Genomic DNA, 24,443 nt, shown 5'->3' on the forward strand with positions numbered 1-24,443 from the left:
GAAGAATTATCTATTCGCAAATAACAATTTTACTACAATAATCCAATAATAATTTTATTTATGTATATATATAAATAAGTTTATTTGATTTCATTACTTTGTCATATTTTTCATTAATGAAAATAATGGTTAATTTACTTATATCTTTAAATATTCGTTATGCAGACATGTGTAGAAAGCATGATATGTTTCTGGAATAATTTTTCCCAGAGCTTGAGGTGAAATTATTGTAGAATATTTGATATGTTCGTAACTTCTCCCTATTGCGAGAAACCTTAAAGTTGCCGTCGACCTTTCATGTGGGGAAGTAGCTTTTCTCATGACGGTGTCTTCTTTTTTAATCATCGGAGTGAGAGTAGAAAAGAGTTGTAAGTATGTTTGTTGGTTCATTCGTAAATAGTTAAAATAATCATCTACAAATATATTAGTTAAAATTTGTGTTTGCATTGCACCACTTGTCACGTTTTTTCGTTCGCTTTTATTAACATTTTTATTGAAAGAGCAACATATATAAAAATATATGATATTTAATTTGAAATTTTAGCGTTCGATATAAATATTCGGTATTCGCGAACAGATGTTTTGACGTTTGTAATACGATCGATGATTTTGTAGTGCGGCAACACTTGAAAGCGAAGGCTGACGTGCGCCATGGACGGCAACAGGGACGAAGCCGAGCGCTGCCTCGAAATCGGCGAGAGAGCCCTGCGCGAGGGTCGCGCTGCCCAAGCGGAGAAGTACGCTCTCAAAGCGGGGCGCCTGTTTCCCTCGTCGAGGGCCAGCGACCTGCAAACGGCCGCCAAACTGGCCGCGGAGCGAGAGGGCAGCCCGGGCGAGCGCCCCGAGACCGAGGAGCCGCGTCGTCGCCGCAGTCCCCGTCCCCAGGAGCACGCCGAGGCGCACGCGGACTACACCCCTCAACAGCTCGAGGCCGTGCGCCAAGTCTCTCGCTGCAAAGACTACTACGAAATGCTAGGGGTGAGATATAATCTACATGTTTTCTATTTTGTACTTATAGGAATTGAATTGGAATTTTTCATAATCATTTTCCTCGTCCGCTGACAACTTTTCCGTTCGTGGAAAACGTTTAGGTGAAGTGGTTTTATTTCGGCCTATTTTTATTAATCTATTGATTATTGATTTGCATACCCTGTTTACCTCTGTTTGCGAAGATACTTTTAATATAAAAATATTTTATCAACAGAACTCGATAGGTGATTATTTTCAATATCCATATATTGTATAATATAATAGAATTATTTTAATAATATTTCAAGATAAACTATATATACCTTCAAAATCATCGTATTTCGTATATAACTAAAGATATGTTATATTTTTGTTCCTAATATTACATGAAAAATATAAAACAGTTTTGACCCATTTGACCCATAATTAAAAAACATCATGTGATACAAGATTATTTTAAAATTTAATATTACTTTTAATTTTATTTAAATCCACATTTTTACTTTTTTATTTGACAGACTGTATTGACATACTTATTTGTAGACGGTTTGCCATTATAATTTTTATAAATATTTTCACCATGAAAGTTGATGGTTAATTGGTTAGGTAACTGCTTAAAAACAATATGGGAATACTCTTAAACGAGCAATAAAAAGTTCCGAGAAATCCAACCGAGGATTATGGATATACATATCTTAAATTCTTATGATTTCGACAAATGACGCATTTATGGTTAGCAAATATTTGTATACTCAAAATGTTTAATAAATAACCTTTTCCTAAAACACAATCATTTTAAAACTTTAAATTACTCCTTTGCAAAATTTTATTTAACTTTGCCAATTCCTCCAATACATTATGAAGTACATATGATATTTTGGATCTTTAACATATTTTAAACAGTATTTAGTTAATTTATGGGGTCGTTTGATTCCTCGACATGTTCTGTGCAAAAATTTATTAAAACATAATAATATCTCTGAACGATAAAACATTGTATATATTGTTCTTAAAAGGGTTTCGATTACTTTAATAAAAGGCACCCATTTTTTGAGCCAAACCGTTATTGATTCAAGTGTTCAATTTCTTCTCGTAGCTGTGCAGGTACATCATTTGTTTTTCCTAACATTACAGATCAAATTACAAAGCAATATCATTTTATTTCTATTACTTACTAAAATTGGATTTGACTTTAAATTTTGAGGAGACATTAAGTTATAATATCCATGAGACTTTTCCACTTTCATGTCTGAAGATTTCAATATGAAGATTAAAATGAAACTAAATTGCTTTCAAATTGTTTGTTATCTCATTTTTAACCCTTCAATTGTCAAAATTCGATAAATCAGCTTTTGTTTTTTTTATGAGAATTGCTGGATATTTTTAACATGCTGTAGGGAATTTGCTTCAGGGGAAAATAACATTTAATATCAGTTCATTGATATTTATCTAGTAATCCCAAAAGGCTCGACAACAAAAATCTGCATCATAAAAAAATTCAGCAGTCATTTCTTTGCTAGTGTCCATTGTTTTCTGAAAATGTAATAAAATTCATTAACTTACCAGGGGTCGGCAAACTCTTGGACCGACAGAGCCAAATATGAGTAGCACAACAGAGAAATAAATATATTTTTACAAATACGATATATTTAAGTGAATTAATTACATCTTATAATTGTTTATATATTAAGTGAAGCGATTTCTTGAATTTATACCCATTCCTTAAAATTATTGTGAACAATGACCATGCATTTCTTCTGACATTTTCTGTATGTTTGGTATGTGACTTGTAGTTTTTAATTTCAGGCAGAATTCCTAATTCTCATTGGTCTTCTTTTGGTTTCATGTTTAAAAATTATTGTTAAACTTTAATAGGTATTAAAATCATGGTATCTACCTTTTTTAGATCTTTTACTTGTGTTGTGAAATTAAATTGCATTTTTCTCTCTCCAAATCTTTAATTTTAGCGGCAAGACTTGCAAATTTAGAGCTCTATAACTTTTTACTAGGTAAATCCACCAATTGTATTTTAAAAATGCTCGTGTCAATATCAAAAGGATAAAAAAATAATTTGCCGACTTGAAATGAGTGAATTTAATATAACTGTTAGGGTTTGTTTACTATTTTTAAATTCTTGGTATCATTGTATAAAAGATTCTCTCATATTTAATATTGTTATCTTAAAATAATCAATGTTAATGAAGGCATTGCTTTTTCGGCGATATACATGTCATTACAACCGATGTTGCAATCGACACGATTTTATTTAATAAAAGGTTATTTTTTTACATACATTTAGTGACAGCATTTGCTATGTCATCTTCGCATGTATGTCTCTTAATTGACAATAATTCCAAAAGTTATTCTTTAGGACTCTCAGATGTTATGGTATGGCACAAGACTCATCTACAGCAATTGCTAAAGGAAACAATGTTACATTTTAGACTTGTTGGTGGGGTTACATTTAAAGACATTTTAACAGTTCTATCTTTCACTTTTTATGCAGATAATGGTAGTTCTTTATTTTTTTTTTAGGAAATTCTGCATTTTTTTTTTGAAAATCCCGAAAATGTTCTTCAGATACATTTATAAAACAATTTTTTGTACTAAGTGAATGGTTTTCTCCTCTTAGTGATTTCCTGACTCACGATAAAGCTTGTTTTTAATTAAAGAGCTTGATTTTTAAATTATATAATATAAATTAACATATCAATGACGAATAAAAAATTGTGAATTTGTCAAAAAAGAGCCCAGATCCCAAGCTGCGGTTTGCTGATTTAAACGCTTACTCCATCTTATGTGAAATGCTGATTAATTTATACCCAGTAAAGAATTTCGTATTTTTGGTTGTATCTTCATGGTCGATAATAATTTCATAAGCTCTTTTTGATTATATATGCTGAAATATTTCGTCATTCCAAGAAAGCCACTTTATAGGATATGGTGACATATTTCATCATAAAGAATCATATACTATGCTCGAATATAATTATATTGTTGCTTCTGATATAAAATGTACAATATATTAGTTTCATTATTGAAATTATATAAAAACATAGCATCAGCAAGTATTCCTAACCACAAACAGGAAAGAACGTCATTTCTCGCTAGTGGTTGAAAATTGGATAACAATGTGATTCATAATTTTTTAGAACTAGGTCATACACATATAGAAATAATATGTAAAATAGATTGACCCAAAGATTTGGCAAATTATGTTATTGAAATGAAACTATACCAGATCCTCAACTCTTTCATATCTTTAAAATTAATAGTTCGTGCACAGAACAAGTTACGATTTGTAAAAATATTTTATGAATTATATATTACTTTAAAAACAATGTAAATTTTATCATTATAACATAAAATTTTATTTTATCCTCAAATGTGTACATGTATAATTTTATTAATTAAGTTAATATACACGGCAAGTAAAGCTCACTTTCGCTCGCGTTAATTTTTAATTAATAAAATCTACAATTATTTGTAACTAGGTAAGTCGCGACGGCACTGACTCGGACATCAAGCGCGCCTATAAGCGATTGGCTTTGTTACTCCATCCCGATAAGAATCGAGCCCCTGGAGCCGGCGAGGCGTTCAAGCGCGTCGGCTTGGCTGCCCAGACTCTCACCGAACCCGAGCGCCGCAAACACTACGATACTTTCGGCCCAGAAGACGAACGTGTGACACAACGAACTCAAAGACACACCTACACTCGCTCGTTCGAGACGGACTTTACTGCTGAAGAGTTTTTCAACATTTTTTTCAATTCTGGCGGAGTTCACACATACGCTAGACGCGGCAATAGATACCAGCGCGATACTCACTACCAAACGCGTGAAGCTCAAGGAAACTATGCTAGCATTTTACAGGTAAAAATATTACAATTTCTGCTATACTCAGTCGCGGTTTTCTTCTGTTTTGACTGCTCTACTGTAGTAAAGGAACACTTCACGTCCATAGCTTCAAATCGACACAAAATATCATTTGGAAGAATTCAAACACTTCTTAAAAGTAACAGTTAACCACTTTCCAGTCACAAAACTTTTTTAAAAATGACTCAAAAACGTCTGGCACGGACCTACCCTTTCCCATGCAGCTATGTAAAAAAATGCAGCCGTTATAAAACATTTAAAAATATATGTACAAATTTAATTTATCTTCTCGAGAAATTTGCTGATTTTTGAAATGAGAATTCACAAAATACAAATTTCCAAACTAACTCGGGCATGACTGGGAAGGGGTTAAAAGGCAACTCGTCGAGATCTTTGACAAAAATCCAATTCTCCGACTAGGATTTCTTAACTTGAATACTCCTGGTTATTTGAATATATTTAGTTGATCAAACATCATCTTATCATTGGCATTGAGTGTAAATTAATTATCTGTAAATTCTCTAGCAGAATCTACCAATCTTCATGTGAACTAAGAGTCTTTGCTTGAATATTTGAAAAACTCATAGGGATCTTTTGGATGTTGATCTTTAATCCATAAAAAAAATCTCTCCACTTCATTTTTTTTTAAACAAAGAATTATTTTTACAACTTCAATACATATCCAAGTATAATAGAAAGAACGGAAGTCGAGGACCGCTTGTACCGTATTTTAGTAAGGAGGTATGACTATGTTTTTAAAAGCACATGGCAGAAATCATGTTATTGTATTATATTTTATTCACCATTACTGTGATTTTTTCACAATGCCTTCAATTGCTGCTATTGGCTCTACTTCAAGAATCTGCTATAGAACAAACGCCATTTCGGAACTTTTTAGTCCACTCATACACTTCTAGAGTGGTGTCTTGATTTTTTTTCTTGCTTTTGTATAAGATGTAACTGACATATTTTTTTATAATAATCAGATGCTGCCAATTCTCGGTCTGATCCTGCTTTCTATGATGTCGACTTTTTTCATATCGGATCCGATCTATTCGATTAATCCAAGTCATAAATTCTCCGTGCTGCGCAAAACAGAAAATCTCCGCATACCGTACTACGTCAAGGACAACTTCCACAACGAGTATCAGGGGTCACTGAAGCGACTCGAAATGACAGTCGAGGAAGAGTATCTTACTAGTTTGCGTATAGGGTGCCAAAGGGAGCGGAACTACCGCGACAACATGGCTTGGAAGGCTCGGAACTTTGGCGACCGACAGCAAATAAACAACGTGAACAACATAAAGATGCCATCGTGTGAGGCGCTGAACAACCTTCAGAGATAAACGAGCCGCTCGTTGTTAGAGAGCTAGTCGTATATGAGGGGTTTAAAAGCAAAAATGTCTAATCTGGGCTAATAGTCGTAGGCAGATTTAAGTGATCCTTACATATAAAAAATATTTTTTGGACGTAGGCATTTTTAATTTTAAGCCCCTCTCTTATTTATGCTAATAATCATTATTCTGCGATTTTTGCACTTTTACACCATCACTGCTCTAGGTAAAATTTAGATATTTCAGGCATATATGTAAATATATAAGTATTATTATCAAAAATATAACAAATACGGGACATGTTAAAAATATTAAAAAATTATTTATTATTCTGCTATTTTTGCACTTTTTCACCGTCATCGCTTTAAGTTTTATTTAGATATTTCAGGCATCTACTAAAATAAATATATATACTATATAGTATTATTGTCGTGTTAATAGCAAATGTATAATGAAAACAGGACGGTTGAAAATATTAAGTTTTTTATTGTTTTTTAAATTATGAATGTTGAAAAAACATCCATTTATATTTTTTTGTGTTGAACTAAAAATAGGTCAAATATATATATTAATAGTGGATATTAAATGTTTGTATTAAAAAATAATAGGATATGGTTATACAATGTTTTGACGAATTTTTATTTATTTATTTATTTATATATACAATTTTTAAACTGCATGTGAGGTGATCGTACCTCATTTGAAAACCTACATCTTTTTAACAGGGTTAAAAAAGAAGGCCGGTTTTATGATCTATATGAATTTGTAAGTGGTATGAAAATAATATATAGAAACAATACCAAGCGGATATTATATAGCTTATTTTATTACCCTAACGATTCATGCCAATCTCATATAATACTTTATTTGGGAAGTACAGAAATGTGGCAGTTGCAATACTTCTCAGTACTGAATCAACAATTTATATATATAGTCTAATGTGATATTTGTTTGTTGTTTTCTTGTTGTAGTTTATTATATAATTGTACAGAATGGATCTAAATTTTTTTTTTATTTTATATAGATATATAGTGAAATAAAATGCGAAGATAGCGTGGTTTCGTTTATGTGCAGCTGTGTTGTGGTAGGACAGGTTGACGCCGGTCCTTACCATAACGACCATTGGCTATTGTCGAAAGAAGTATGTTTTGCAGAAAACCGGCAGCTTTATAGGCACACTTGTAGCCTTAACAATATCTATGTTGGCCATAACCCAATGTAATACAATTAACCTTTTCACAACGGCTGAAAATTATGCACCCATTTCGAAATTGGTTAATATGTGAGGGCACCTATTCTTGCCATATTTTAAAAAATTCAAGTGATTTACAGCCTTAAATTATGCTAAATAACTTTAGGTGCCCAATGAGTACTGGCGATTTTCTTGATGACACCTATAGAAGCAATCCGCAGTGAAAGGGTTAAATATATTACATTGGCCTAATTTTACATATATAAAATAGTGATATCATCAGTGTGTATTAAATTTTAAATATGTCATTCTTTATTGGACCATTCTGTGCAAAATATTTTATGTACATACGTATTCATTTAATAATTTATTTATGTATTAAATGTAAAGACAGCGCCGTCGCAAAACGACCGTGTAACCATTTTGTACGACCGCGCACATTTAATGTAAATAATATATAAATTTTGAGCTTAAAACTTGAATTGTTTGTTTTGTATATTACAAACGTTGAACACTTTACGTTTCACTCGAATAATACAAATATGCGTAATATGAAATGTATTTAAAATATAATCAAGTAATGAACTTAATCGTTTTGTTTATTTAATTAATATAATATGGTTACTGCAAGAATTAAGACCATCTGGTTATATTATATACGCATTGGGATAGCAGGTTATCCTAATGCGTCACAATGACCAAAATACTGTGAACTAAATATCATCGAGGATACGAATAACTGATGGATCGTCAAAGCGAAACGTGTTCTTCATAACAAAGCCGAGCTTGATCTTGGAAGATTTTTCGCAGTTATTGTTTACGTTTAAGGAACCTTCATTTGCTCTCAAAAGTGATCCCGAGGAAATTAAAAGTTTCTTTAGCTAAAATGTTCCCTGATGTTTGTCATTAATGATGAATTTAGAGATCACACAAACGATACATACGACAAAAGGCTTAATTTCAACAATGTATATAAAAATCACAAACTTTAAAAGTCATTAATAATCACTGCAGCAGAAAAACTTTCATTGAACGTGATCGTATTGAGCATGCGATAAAAAGTATATCCTTAACAACAGAAAGCGTTTTGCACAATAGTTGAACACTAAAATTACATCAAAATAAACAGCGGTGTAGTGATTGCATTTTTCACGACCGGAACGTGTTCCTGTACAATTTGTTATAACATCTGTTAAAATTTCTTTGAGTTTAATTAAATAGTCACAAACATTACTATCTTAAATAGAACAATTACAGCTACAACGCAACAAACAAAATAACCGGGGTAATCGTCTTTGGGTTCACATAAAGTAAAATCTCATTGATCACCCAAAATAAGGTAGCGTTATGGTACTTCTTTTTTTAGAACTGCACCACTGCGTGTTTTGTATTAGCAAATGTTTCTTAGAAAGAGATTATTATTTACTAAAGAAAGGTTTGTCTTTTTTTGCTTTATGACTATTTCGGTTCTTCCATCATGACAACGCACCGGCTCAAACGGCGTTGTTTGTGACGCAGTTTTTGAGCAAAAACAGAATGACACCGATTATTCACTTGACCTGGCCCCCTGTGACTTATTTTTGTTTCCTAGACTCAAAAGAAACATGAAAGGAAAACGTTTTGGGACTGTGGAAGAAGTAAAACAAAAATCGCAGGAGTGGTTAAAAAAACATCCCATTATGTGAGTTCCAAAAATGTTTTAAACAATGGAAAAAACAAGTGCATATCGGTCAATGCAGAGTACTTTCAAGGTGATCAAAATTTTGTGTATAAATATTGAAAAATAAAAATTTTGGGTCCCTCCTCGTACATATAAACTCTTGGATCCGCCAATGGCTATACCGACCTTGAATATATAAATTTATAATAATTTAATCCTGCAAGCGAAGAACTTAAATGTACTATATATTTATTATGATCAATTTTATATTGAATGAATATTAATCATATTCTTTTTTGTGTTTTGACATACGTATCTTATATGCATATTATTTTTTAAATGCTAAAATTGATACTTGTATTCTTGTATAGAAACTCATGATCCTTATCAATGAGAGAATGACGAGGAAAAAAGGAAAGCAAAATAAAAAATATTAATATTTATATTTCAATGTCGATAAAATTGTCAATTCTCAGAAAATAGTTATTTGCCAAAATTTACTGCAATGCAAAGACCCCCAGTACATAAGCATCAGTAAAATAATGATATACATACTTTAGAAAGTTGTAGAAAGAAAACAGCTGTGCAGTTCCTCGTCACAAATAATAATTAATTATAATTTAAAATTATTTCACATTACGGAATACTGATATTTTCAACCCACGTTGAGGCCACACAAACACCGTCGGCACTTGTGAGTAATTTGCTACTTGTGGCGCTTCTTCGTCCTCGCTATCGTTCATGTCGTTCTCTAGTAGAATTTGTAAATCATTTGCCATCTCTTCGGCAAAGTCGTCAGGTATTAAAACCTATGGGTTAATTAAAAAAAAAAAACCAGTTAATATCAATGAAATATAATTTTAAAATATAAAAAACTCACTTGAAGCCATCCGTTATTGGCAGCTATCGGTTTCTCCGGTGTAACTATTGCTCCGCTGACATTCGCAGCCACTAACGTTATCGCCTGAACTTCACTGACCGCTTTCCATGTAAAATGGCGACCGTGTAACACTCTACACCTGTTACAAAAACACAAATTCAAAATTTTAATGAAATTTATAGTTATTAACAAAATCAACGACTTTTATCTTCTTCAACTGAGAGAAAAACGCCGAATTAATATGGCAAATAAGAAACATACTTTTTATTACAATAAGTGAGAATCGAATGAAGCATATCTAAACCGAATTTTGACCAACAGGAGAACGCAAAAACAATTATCCCTTCTCAGAAGTCAAAAATCCACATCGCAGTGGGAACGCTCGGTGACGAGCATTCCCACTTTGACGGCGCTGACACGATTGTATTGCTTTTGGCGTGAATTTTTGACTTCTGAGAAGTGATATTGTTTTTGCGCCCTCCTATTGACCAAAATTTGGGTTGAATATACTTTGATCAATGCTCTCATATCAGAAGTCCATAGTAATATCGGTAAGGATAGCTATTATATTTTTAAAACATAGTGTATTATCGAAGTGCAGATAAACTACAAAGCAATATGAGAGATGCGATGTTTGTACTTCTTCCGCTTATTTGCCCCTGAGAGTTGAGTTGGCTAAGTTTGTATTTAGACTCGACCCAATGAAAGTTCTAAAATTGTAATTAGTTTTAGATCTTATATTAGGTCAAGTTGGATTTGGTTAATTCGTGTAGGTTAGGTTTGGGTTTGAACAGCAAATTTACGTTTAGCAGCTGTCAAATTGTGTTTCAGAGACATTTTAGAACAGCATATAATTTCAATAGCGCCTATCAGTTAAATTATATTTTCGCTAGTAGCGATTTATATTTGGTAATTTATTTTTGCTTTTTTTATTTATTCTATGGTCATTCCTGGTTATATATTTTATCAAATGTCAAGTAAAACGCAAAAGAAAATATATATTGTATGTTTCTATAGGTAATATATGAAGTGTGATAAAAAATACGGTGAATGAATTTTTATATCAGCAACTGCTGACGCTACATCCATTTGAAGTAATAAGTCTGATAGCCTGATCCGTTGGATAGTCAGTGTCAAGTTTGAACAAGTTGTGACTTGTCAGTCGGCTTCCAGACTTTTGACTGACAAACAGAAGGAAAATCGTGTAACACTTTGCACAAAATTGAAGGATCGTCTTGATGCAAATTCAGACTGCATGGTAAAATTTTTAACTGGAGACAGCTAGGGTATGTGCCACCCAGGGCGATCCTTAAAATTTCCGCCCCCCCCCCATACATTTTTTGCAGGGTCATAAAATCAGCATTTCTTAAAATAATAAATTGGTTATTATTAAGCTCTGTTATTCGTGGATTTATATATGTTTTAGTGCATTCAGGGTTAAGAACCACACTAGACGATTCCTTTGCGAATATGCCGCCCCCAAGCAAGTGCCGCCCGGGGCGGCCCGCCCCCTAATAGCTACGCCACTGACTGGAGATAAAAGTTGGGTGTATGGCTATGACCCTGAGACGAAAATGCGGAATTCCCAATGAAAAACAAGTGGCTCTTCTCGCCCCAAGAAGGCACGTCAAAGTCGAACGTCAAGGTCATGCTAATTGTATTTTCGATAGTGAAGGCATAGTGCGATCAGAGTTTGTTTCAAGGGTAACACTGTAAACTCCGAATATTACAACTTGTATATAAAAATAAAATTTAAATCGAGTTTTAGAAACACAGATTGAGTCTCACAAAATAAACAGCATATGTCGATGCCCTTAAATATATTGAATATACAATAATTCAAAGAAATCACGTATATAAACACATTAGTAAAAAAGTTATGCCAACTCTCCCAAAGATCATGATATTTTGTGAATTTCGCGAAATCTATGTGGCACGGTGTTAAACACATTAAAATGAAGCATGTTTATGTTAATTATGTCTGTAAAACGTACCGTAGCGCCACTGGCAAAAAGCTTCCAGCTTCGTGATCGAATATAAGATGAACTCCCTTGAAAGCGATCGCACCATTTGTCCAAACATTATCATCGGCACACTTGCAGCAGTTCTGCTGGTCCGTTTTGCCGCATTCGCAGTCGACCTTCGGCTCTACGTTACTGAAGAAATCGGACGGCGCCTCGTTTTGTTCAACCTTAAGATCATCTCCGTTGTTGCCAGGATCTTGCTTTAGATCCAGCAGCGCGGCGCTCATTTTCGACATTTCGAAACTATCAGTCGACATTGCAAGTTCTCTTTGTTGCCGACTAAAGAGCGACGACTCATTTTTCAGACAGTCATCGATCAGCGCAAACTTTGCGCTGTCGGTCGACATCTTGCATTCGCTCGCCAAATTGCTTTTGGCAGACTTCAACGAATCACTTTTATCTTTGGACGATTGCAGATTGATCTCTGATAGGCCTTTCTGGAGAATGCACTTTATTTGTTCTTTTACGTTTTGCGGTATTTCTGATGAAGCTCTTCGTTCCTCGTTTTGCTGCGGTGGCTCTGAACTAGGGTCCCAATATTCCCATCTGCATATCGCAGCGACACCGCTCAAATCCGACGGTGTGTGAGTCATTTCTGGTAGAGATATCGATTGACGACGGTTGATATCGGTAACAAACCATGGACCACACCTATTTATAAAATATGAATACGATTGATTAACAAACAGATTAGTGGTATAAAATATTGTAGCAGTGATATACCTGCTATCGGATAAAAGAGCATCTAATACGGCAGAGCCGCCACTTCTCTGTGCAGATTTTAATTCTCGATCAGTTATACCTATTACCTATAATATTTTTCTATGCTATTTAAAAATTCAGTTTCAAAAACACAAGCTAGAAATAAAGATTAATTTACTTGTACAAATTGCACTGTCCCCAGTGGCGTATCCACTGTTCCCAGCTGTGGATCTTGAGCGACCAGCATGTGACGTATCTTAGATTTCCTCTGCGTCTTCCTCTTATCATCTATCACATTAGTCAGTTGTTCATCGGTGCCGTCGAGAGCTTTGTGCCACGAAACGTGATCACCAACACAAAATCTGTTACCTGCTCAAATAAGAAATATTAGAAAAATTCAATTAGATTATTTCTATAACATAGATGACAAACCTGTGCTAAAAATGTAAGTAGCTAATCGCTGTAGTAAGGCCGCTGGCCAAGTCGGTGGATGACCAGGCTCTCCGATCAAACGAAAACTGAGTTCTAAGCCTAAACCTGTGAAGTTTTATTTGACATATAAAAGAGATCATACAGGTTTTGTAATAAAATGACTGAATAATATAAGGTAGAATAAGAAAAGCGTTTTTAAACAGTTACAAGTTTTCAGGCGAGGTATTAGGAATATTTTATCTAACACTGGGTTGTCCCATATAATACACTGCACACTGTACAAAGATTTATATGTGGAATTTGCGAGTATTTGGCTTATGAATATATAATCTCATCACCTAATCACGCTTTCGGTTCAATAACGATGACATCTTTAGTAGCAACATACAAATCGAGCTGTGAAGCAAGAGTTGCTTTACCGACATGATTAATTTATAGAGAAAAAAATTATCAGGGCATACAAAAATGTACATTTAATATTATTTTTAATTCTTTTACAGAAGTACAGAAACTTTTACAAATAATTATAACTACACCTATGACAACGGCTAAAATAGAAAGATGCTTTTTAGCTCTCATAAGAATAAAAAACATTTTTGAGAAATTCTATGGGATAGTTGACTTTCTGTTTTAGCTATGTTAAGTATTGATAAAACATTATTACAAATAGGTCTGATTTTAATGATAGATATCTAATTATAGAAAAATATTTATTATTATTATATCGATTTCTTTTTGATTTTAAAATGTACATTAAATTTTTGTATATGTAAATGTTTTATAAACATTGTTTTTTATTTTTTATGTATTTTAAATTGTGTATTTATGTATGTAACATAACAAATACGCACCTTATAATTTTTTTAATCTAATTTTCCAATACATGTAATATTTTAATTTTCATTGCTGCAGCCCCTCCATTACCAACTCTCACAATTCGCCACTGGTTGGATCTTAAATATCTTGGCTCCATTGCATATTAAATTTTTAACTACAGGGCAATTCTTCACTCTAACTTATGATCACACCAATTTTTAAATTTATAATTAAGTCCTATTTCAGAAACAAGTCTTTGATGCTTTCGATTAACTGTTGAATTTAGCAGTTTGTCATTTTTCCCTTCCACAAAAATTCGCTTTTTATCCTTACAGTGGTCAAGGTTCAAGGTTCATTTTTCATAGCCAAATCGCAAATTTTTACATATACATACTATATATCAGCCTTTGAGAACGCTAATAATTTACTAAGGTAACTACATAATTTACGTCACTTTTCGGTGTAACCAATTTATTCAGAAACAACATAAAATGATGCATGTGATTAGTGAACATTCTGTAACTACAGCACAAAAGTAATAAAATAAAATAAAAAATAACTGTAGTTTATGGGACACCATATATATAAATTTTAGTACAATAAAAGGATCTTACATTTTTTTACAATCGTCCATGATTAAATTATGCACCACTTGCTTCTCAATTGCACAATGCATTAATCTTCAATTTTAATTATAATCCAGCATCATGATTGTGCCCGCATGCAATTTGTTAGTATGAAAAGATTAGCTATATTTTTTAAGACTGGATTGAAGACTTTGCAAGAATTTTTACAAAACCCTTCAATTCAATCTGGAGTTTATTATTATTTAATTTAGTAGAAGAGTGGGGATAGAAGTGAACCACTAGTATTAATCTAAAGTGTCTTTTATATATGTACATTAAACATAACGGAGGATGAATAATACGTTGAACAATCTCGAATCATAGTGATGACAGAAAGAAACTTGCGGTTAACGTGTATAAATTAATATATCACAAAGGTAAAACTAAGTAGTTGATTTATTATGCAGTTATGTGACAGATCACCCAGAAGTATAAAACAAAAGTGAAGTATCAACAGAAATTCCATAATTCTAATGCAAAGTAAATGTAGCTATCAATGTTCAACATCATCAACTATATTCTTAACACCTGAATAATTTAAGGCGAAATCAGGGGAGAAAGTCCAGAAAAAAGGACAAACTATAAATGTCTCCAATAAGGCACGTAACACTAAAATAATACGCATCAAAACATCTACGATTTTCTCTGAAAGAAAAATGTAACCATATTTAACACTTACATTTAGTATAGTGTTTATTACTAGTTCAATTAGATATTTTTAAATGATTAATACTTTTATCCGTAGTTCACTTTTTCTCTATAGCTGGTTCATTTTAATATATAATAGAATAAGAATTTACAATTTTTTATTTAATTATGAATCTTACCGGAAATTTGATCTGGTTGCAACGGACCCATCTGTGGTGGCGGATGAACTCGGCCATCACCGTGTAAGTCAGATAATCCAAAACTTTAAATAAAATATCATATATGTATATTCTGTTTTATATACGGGACTAGACATATTTCACCTATCAAAAGGGCAAATTTGCACCCCTATGCAGTTTTTTTTACTTTCAATAAGTATAATATTAAGCAAAAATGAGATTTTACATAAATTTGGAAACAATATAGATTTATTGACAATTATATTATATTAAAAAGTCATAGAACTGAGCACAATAGTTGTAAAAATATATAGTTTTAGACATATTAAAAATAAAACGACACAAATGTTAACAAAAAAATGAAATAAATATTATTATTAGTTAAAATTATTTTATTGAATAGTCTACAACAAAAAAGTTATAAAGACATATTTGAGATCGTCACATAAAATCAATTAGAATATCACAAAATTTTCAGTTATTTAATTTATAATTTTTCAGTGATTCAAACTCACTTGCTTAAAAAAAAATATCAAATATTACTATAGAAACAAAATAATATCGTTTACTCTTTACCTTTAAAGCTTTATTTTTCGTGTTTTTGTTGAAGCAAATAATATCAGTCTTATTATTTTTCCTGAGCAAGTAACGATCTTAAATAAGTTTTCATAATTTTAAATTTACTGAAGACTTTCAACAGAGGCTACAGTGACCGGTAATGTTAAAATTATCCTTAACGCGATATTTAAATTCGGATATGAGTGTATTATATTGTATTCATGCATTATTCTTGATATATTATATTATATCTAAACTTGAAGTTGTCTTGAGATCTGAAATTTATGTCATGCCTGATTTTTTAAACTAATTATTACTGAATAATAATTCATTAAAATTAATATCGTTAAGATATTTGGAAGTAAAACCCTAAATTGCTTTATATAAATTTTCTGCATTCATCGACATAAATTTTTCTACTGTTTAAAATTTGGAATATGATGAAATTTAATACAGTTTTACATATCTCCATCTAAGTTATGTTATTAAAATATCTAACACTCCTTTCATTTTTACTATAAATAAAAAATTATAATCATAAGGAACAAATTGTTGAGATTGATCATCGAAGTTGAAAATTTGATATTATTTGTTTTCAAATTTTGTAAATAATTCCATTTCTGAAGCCAATTTCACACTTTTTTTTAGAAAATTTACCTTTTATAGAAACTTTAGAAGTCAAAACGAAACACAACAAATCACTTTGAGTTAATAATACATGTACACTTGTCGTTACTCCTGTTATGCGGACTACCGTTCAGTTGAGAGCGTTAAAAATAAAGCAAATTAATTATTTCGCTCGAAAAAAAATCAATTTCATTTAATAATTTTCTGAAAATTCACCTATATAGAAACTTCGTAAATCAAAATGGAACACGCGTTACGTGAACCACCAATCAGTGAGGGCGTCAAAAGGAAATTAAATAAAATTTTGCATGATTTTTGTTCTTAGAATTTTTGTGTGGAAGGGATTGTTTAGATTTATGTGTATTCAAATAATTCTCAAATGAAATACTAGGGTTTTTCTTGGATTCATAGAACGTAAGCGTAAGCGGAAGGGTTCAATGACGCTATTTTTTAATTTAAGAGACTATTAGCAACTTGTTTGTATTGCAGACCGCAAAAGATATTCCACATCTTCTTTGACCTGCTACTCAGACGTGCACAAAATATAGTCAATACATAACAAGAAAATTTTGGCATGCATACTTTGAGGGGCCTTCTTGTAATTTTTGTTACTTGACTAATTCGGCATCCTTTTCATCGTTCGCCCAAGCAAGTGCTTCGTTTGCCTCACTCTCGTACCTGCACTGCCGTTTTATGGAAAACGGCAAGTTGAAAACAAGTGGAAATGGTGAATATTTTAAAAATAAGGCACGTATAACTTAGATACCAAATAAACCACAGCAATTTTAAAAGATTGTTACTGAAATTTATTTATTGTCATTTTAAAAGCAAGTCTTACCAGAAACGGCTTGGCCAGGAACGAAAACATCTTCTCTAGCACAGTCCGTTAAAATTGTTGCCCCAATTGGTAGCAATTTTTTGATTCACAAAGTAATATAATTGGAGCTCTAACTTTTAAAACCAAGTTGTGTGGTGGCATTTTAGTTGGTTCCAATGAATTTAGGAATTTAATGGAAAATTATTATTTGTTCTTCCATTAAATAATAATTGTTATTTTTGTACAATAACAGCAATAACAACATATTCATAGTATGTCGTACATGTACAAAATGTAATATTAGAAATGACAAAACTTTAGACAAAATACGAAAATCTCATGATTAGTATCTTTTAATCTTAGTATTCCTTAGTTGTGATTTTCAAACTTACAATATGCAAAGTTATAATAATAAATTATTTAAGCATTCTCACCTAACGTAATGCCAGTGCGGTGGTAAACCTTTATCCGCCGAGCCCGTATTCCAATACATACTGACATAATCCAAAGGATCAGGTCCTCCGAGCCTTTAATGAAAATACATATATATATTTATTGCATTTCAAGATATCAACGACTGAGATAATAATACCAGTATTTGACACGGGCCGTGACTTGCAACGGATTCGGTTGATCTGGATAGAGTCGGGTGCAAGCCGAGCATAAAGCTTGGAGACCGACTACAGGACCTGAATTAAAATATGAATGCATTACACTCGTATTGTATGCATTTTTCGTTAAAATACAATGGCAATTTAAATACAATGATCGTACCTTGATTGATTCTGCCGCTCGTCGATTGATACATGCCGTATTGTTGGTTCAGAGGGTATTGGTTCATATTTTGATTGTTAGATTGCCACGGAGCATTATACTGCGGGATTTGATTCATCTGCTGCGTCGTCCACGAAGGGTTTTGGCCGTTAGACATGTTGTTCTTGTCCATAATGCTGCAAGATTTTTTACTATCGATAATTAACTTTTGCGAGTTGTGCAAATTTTCAACTTATATTTAATTGCTATGACTCATGTGTGTGAATTTTGATGGTTTGTTTTATTTTTTATATACCTCAAGTAGTCGTGACTTTGTAGACAATCGTTAGTTGTTCATTGTGTTGGTTAAAAATTAAATAAACGGACAAAATGACAACAAAAAATCAAAATACGCCCAAACGTCATAACGCCATCGCGGTTTAATAGGGATGTGACATAAGAATCTTGGTTACAAAAATCACTTAATTTTTCATTAGTGCTACCTAAATTATTTTGATTTACTCCCCCTTCTACGAAATATGTTTTTTATTATATAAAATTGATTTAGCAGATTTATAGTGTATGAAAAGCTTAGTTAGTGTAAAAGATTCGCACTATATTTAATTTGAAAATTTCATTTAGTTATTTAAGAATCCGAAGCAGATAATTTATTTTTTCCGAGTATTAGTATTGCTTATTTATTAAGTATTTTTATCTAATATGTACGAATATCTAGAAATGTTGAAAAACATACAAATAAAAATAAGCATTTTTGTCAAATTTGCACTGAAAAAATTGTCATTAGTTCAACAACTGTTGAATTATAGATGCTCCTTCCTTAGTATTGCAATAATAATACTAAAGAAGCGCGTATGCTGATACGCGCTAACTTTTTTCTTCGCTCAATTCGTATGGAGCACATACACTCTTCCCATACAAGTCCTCCCAATCTATGCACTGTTAAATCGGACTAGTTTAGTTGATGGCCAGCTGATAAATAGTTTGATATGCTTTGTTTCTATTTCTGCAGCCAGGATATCATTTCGATTTTTAAACCACCTTTGTCATTTATGAATATCTAATGAGTCACCTACCATTTCACAAATGTTTTTAGTGGTCGTGATAGGCATTTTTAATAAATTCATATTACATGCAATATCGTATAAATTGTTTACTTGTTAACAATTCTGCCATCGTAAATTTTACGACCCATTTTTTTATATATCGGAATGTGGAGTCAAGATGTGGATACAAAAAAAAGTACTCATGTACAACGTCCAAAGCACGACTGACTTAAAACTTAAATTTGAAAATATTTACATTCATTTTATATAATACTGTAAAATATGTGTTTATGTTTGCCGGCCCTGGATTTATAACGGTTCTTTATGAATCAGTTAAAGTAAAGATTAGATTGTCGAAAACTATGCGCGTTTGATTCTAAAAAATGAAGCAAGTGCGAGATATCTATAAAGTAACAACCAAAAACCCCATTTTTGGATTCACCAATTACATTGAAGTCCATATTGTTTTAAGGCAATCGCAAAATAAAATGCTTTGAATTTATTTATAATATCAATATTCGAGTTATCTATAGAGTAAAGTATAATATAAATGACTTTTAGATGTGTTTTTATAAGTAATCTAGATAATTTACAATATAGAATAAAAATATAAATTTTACGTGTGTAACCGCAAGATCATTAGAAATACTCAACTTTGTGATGAGTTTCTTATCGCTCGGCAGCCAGTGCGCCAACCACATGTTTGCACGGTGTGTATGAGATGTTAATCTAAAAAAATCTAACAGCCTAACAAAAACAATTTGTGTACATTTAACTAGATATAATAGTAACGCACTAACTTAGATCTTAGTATACAAAACTAAATAAAATGAATTGGCTTGAAGCGTATATGTTGTAGTCGCTTCAGTGATAGGTCTTCGGTTAAGTACATTTCTTGAAGTCGCGCGAGCCCGCCGTATCCCCATAACGTATGTTATTAAGATCGAAAGATCACGGCGCACTCGACGGCTACTAGGATTGCGGGCATTGCTTGCGGGAGATCTTATTTTTCGAGACTTTTTACTATTCGATGTTGCACAGCACATACAATGTACATATAATAAATATATAATGAATGGGGCATATTGGGAATTGTATTTTTCCTCCTTCCCTTCTGCCGCCTGTATAAATTATAATTATTAATTGTGCGTTTAATTAGTATTAATATAGCAGATTTTTTTTTTTTGAAATAGTGATATTTTTTATTCTCCTTCCAAATAAAAGTTACTATCGGTTGTTGTTAACGCGCATTAGGTACAATTCATAAATTACAAACATTAATACATGATATAAGTTTAATTGACTGCAGAATAGTAAAACAATTAATATAATCAACCACAATCACACAAGGGTCAATAACGCGTGATTAAATTTATCGCAATGTTAATACAATCGCGATGATAAATTTATTATTAAGCTGTTATGGCAACTGCAATATGTTTATTGATGATAAGTGCTATCGCTTTCAATATTCTTACCATTATATTAAATTCTATGAGAATGTATATTAATCTCATATGCATATTTACACATAAAAAATGCTCGACTCGGCATATCATTAGAAGAGAGAACCGGATTTTTAGCATGAGTCAGGTCGTTCTAATTATTAACAACGTGAATGTACGTATGAATGTGTATATTATATATGTACGTGTATTATAATAAATTTTAAGCGGACGAGTCGTTGTGTTTTAAAACCCGCTATTTAGATTCTTAATTAAATTGTATATCTAAGCTGTTATTTATACACTAAAATGATTTGATACCTTTTTTAATTGTATACATTTGGCTACATAATATGCGCTTGATCTAAATATAATAACTATAAATTATCTATGAAATTATGGAAAAATATTTTATGTTTATATAAAATACTGGCAAATTGACACAATTTTTGTAAATTTTCTGATTTTGGGGCCAAGTCAAAATCAAAACAATCTGGTGTGTTTGCGAAAAGTCTTTTTATATAATTGATATCCAGTAGTAAGTACGTGCGAATTCTGGGCAGATTCACATCTTTTGGTTCGCCCCAATTTCATAATTCTATACGCTTTGTTCTTTATTATTTATACTTTACATTAACATATTAATGCTAATTTTCTGGTATGGCTTTATTATCTAGAATCTCAGCAAAGCGAAGTATTGTGGTTAAATAGGTTTCAAAGTAAATTCTTCAGATATCTCTATAATAGCGAGTATCGATTGTATAGATCCTAGTGCCTCTTTGTTAGTAGCGTTGGTACGCAATTTATTATAATATCAATTTCGAGAATTTCAGTTCTTCGCCAAGTTCTCGAATAGTCAGTCGCCTAATCGAACGAACCATTTTTAAAATTTTTGCACGTACTCTTCTGTTTTTGAGGTCGAAGGACGTCTCGACAACTTAATTTATGTTTTTAATTCACTCATACCACTTGTTAACAGTCTTAAGAGTCACCACATTATCGCCATATATTGATTTTAACATTTCATGAACTTCTTTGGCACTTTTTTGCAACTTAATGCTAACGCGACAGACACGGTAAACACGACCTAACTCTTCCGGCTCTGGAAGCCGGCTGACAAGTCACAACTTGTTCAAACTTGACACTGACTATCTCAACGGATGAGGCTATCGGACTTATTACTTTAAATTTATGTAGCGTCAGCAGTTGTTGCTGTAAAAATGAATTCTAACTAAAAATACATTCAGTAACTATATATATTATTTATTTAAGATTAAATTTAATTAACCTGTTTTGTCACAATTTTTTTTACAAAAAAAGATTGGGTTTTCTTATATAATTTTTAATTATAATGTAGAGAGCAACACTCATATTTTAAATAATTAAATATTATAGACTATGTTCTATATTTTTAAACATATAGTAAAATATTTAAATAGTAATTAAATTTCCCGTATCTTAAAAACGTGATATATAGCGAAAAGGTGCAGCTGAAATAGGTGCATGAGTTTACGTCTAGTTTGAGTTTATATTTGTAGGAAAAAGGTTCAAAATTGTTGAATAGTATAATGATACAGTGTGCCAATGTGACGCTGGCTTTAAGCTATTTATTATATTGTTATATATGTATAATATACATATATACATATATTCTTATTCGAACCAACCAAAACTTGGCATAGTTATTTTATCCAGTGAGACGAAGAATGACGTCTCCTTAATATATTTACAGTTTAATTATCATAACGATTTTAATATGCTAGTCTCTATTGTTATGGAGAATGTTATTATGTAGAATTCCGTACCATGCGGACCGTCAGGAGACCGATAATATCGATCTTCGCTCGAGTCGTAGCTAGTTTGTCGCAATAACATTTATTTTATGTCGTGTCGATAAGTTTTTCAATGAACATAGAAATTGAAGCTACTGAGAGTATAATAAGAATACATCAAATCCCTCTCAAAACCTTCCGCGATAAACTTTTAACCTAAAAGCTGAAAATAGACCGACTTTATAACACTATGCTAAAGTAAATTTTTGTTCAATTTACTAATGAAATGAAAATATCTAGCAGGTTTAGAATCTCAACGACCAACATATGATATAACGAGTGTTCTATAGCCGTGAGCTATGGTCGTACAATCATTTCGTACGATTACGACACGATGGAAGGTGTGCTTAACCATGATACAGATGAAAAGTTAGTTGTACAAAAATGTAATATGGCACGATCAGGTTATAAAGTCACCTTCATAAGTCATGAAGTGCCGGTTGAAGGTTGAGAGCGATGCACTTCAAAACTCAAGTTTTGACTCTGAGCATTAGGATCTTTACAATATTCAATTGGCGCAAGAGAAGTCAGGATATACGGTCAATGTTCAGAATTAACAGACATCCATTATGTTTTACCGAAGGTTGAAACGAATGATTGTCTACTTTGAAAGTTTCGTGTTTTACACCCGTTGTTTAGAATTGATAGACACGTGATTCGATCGTCGGCCTTGACATCTATTAATTTGTAACAAATCGAACGCGGCTCTTGGCCTGTACATTTTATAAATTGATACTGTTATGTCAGAAAATTATTTGAGTCATCATTCAGAATGTAGTTGTGTGGATCCTTTTTTTTGGTAAGCGACCCACTTTTTAGTGAAACGAATTATTGCGATGTAACTCTTGAGAGTTCTTCGCTTCGATTTCTGTTCGTAGCGATATCAAAATATAATACGTTGTAAATTAAGTCCGAAATCTAGCAAATTTATGTGTGGCAAGTTACGCCATCTTGTTGGAACCACATGTCTTCCATGTCAATATTTTCGATTTGGTGCCAAAAAGAATCGGTTATCATGCGCCTATAGTGCTCACCGTTGACTGTTACAGTCCGATCTTCATCGTTTTCAAAAAAGTAAGGCCCAATGAAGCCACCCGATTACAATGCGCACCAAACAGTCACTTTTTAGGTAATGTAATACTCTCTCGTAAATCACACGAGAATTTTCCTCATACCATATGCGGCAATTTTGCTTATTAACATACACAGAGAGGTGGAAATGATCCTCATCAGAGAAGAAGTTTTTCTTTGAAAAATCAGCATAAACTTCCTCCTGATCTAACACCCAATTTGCGTAAATACTTCATTGTCCATCGTCTCTGGACTCTAGTTTTTGTGTTATCTGAATTTTATAAGGGTGTAAATGCAAATCCAGATGCAAAATAAAGAAAAGCCCAAAAGTTGCAAATGCTTTTTAATCGATAATTCCGGCACTTCAGCTACTTTTACAGCAGCAATATTCTTTGCTCCATGGGCGCCACGTTGGTGCTCAGGCCTTACTCTATCTCCTACGCTTCTAGACTCACTACGTTGCGAATTGTTCGTTCAGTAAGACGATAAAATTGACCATAACCTTCTAGTAAATTCCAGATTTGTTATTTCTGTAGAACAGTTGTACAATTTTAACGCGTTGAGCAGTGGTAAAGTGATCCATTTCGTAAATATATTGTTGCAAACTAATATTTGACACCATGAACACGCGTGCTTATTGACAGCTGTCTGATTTACATTGCTGCAAGCATAGGAAACTCGAATTATATCAACCTATATAACTAGCAAGTAAAGAACATAACTGCACTTTTATGAGGCTTGTGAGCAAAATATATCATTTCCTGTAAAACAAATTTATAGAAAAAACGTCTTAAACATAATTGAATCTATTATAATCTACCAGTTAAAGTTTAAAATGACATATAATCTAGCGTATCATATTGAATTGAAATATTTTAGAGTTATAAATTATTCACATTTAATGTATATTTCGTCAAACTGTAATATTGTAAATATAAA

The 24,443-nt window shown here is 32.3% G+C and overlaps 2 protein-coding genes across 2 annotated transcripts; one reads left to right on the plus strand and one right to left on the minus strand.

The window, feature by feature from the left end:
• Window positions 1-613: 613 nt before the first annotated feature.
• On the plus strand, window positions 614-7,960 carry LOC148226038 (dnaJ homolog subfamily B member 14-like). Its single transcript, XM_088203242.1, has 3 exons — window positions 614-978; window positions 4,464-4,841; window positions 5,831-7,960. Exons 1-3 carry the CDS (start codon window positions 652-654, stop codon window positions 6,188-6,190), a joined length of 1,065 nt encoding a protein of 354 aa, XP_088059368.1. The 5' UTR covers window positions 614-651; the 3' UTR covers window positions 6,191-7,960.
• Window positions 7,961-9,456: 1,496 nt separating this feature from the next.
• On the minus strand, window positions 9,457-18,548 carry Su(fu) (suppressor of fused domain protein). Its single transcript, XM_088203241.1, has 11 exons — window positions 18,409-18,548; window positions 18,114-18,289; window positions 17,932-18,028; window positions 17,774-17,866; window positions 15,338-15,420; window positions 13,069-13,173; window positions 12,815-13,005; window positions 12,658-12,743; window positions 11,905-12,585; window positions 9,911-10,049; window positions 9,457-9,839 (listed from the first exon to the last, which is right to left on the minus strand). Exons 2-11 carry the CDS (start codon window positions 18,283-18,285, stop codon window positions 9,657-9,659), a joined length of 1,830 nt encoding a protein of 609 aa, XP_088059367.1. The 5' UTR covers window positions 18,286-18,289; window positions 18,409-18,548; the 3' UTR covers window positions 9,457-9,656.
• Window positions 18,549-24,443: the final 5,895 nt, after the last annotated feature.

Source organism: Plectrocnemia conspersa, unplaced genomic scaffold (assembly GCF_051122295.1).
Source record: "Plectrocnemia conspersa isolate PC_06_02 unplaced genomic scaffold, ASM5112229v1 ptg000014l, whole genome shotgun sequence".
In the NCBI taxonomy this organism is placed as follows: domain Eukaryota; kingdom Metazoa; phylum Arthropoda; class Insecta; order Trichoptera; family Polycentropodidae; genus Plectrocnemia; species Plectrocnemia conspersa.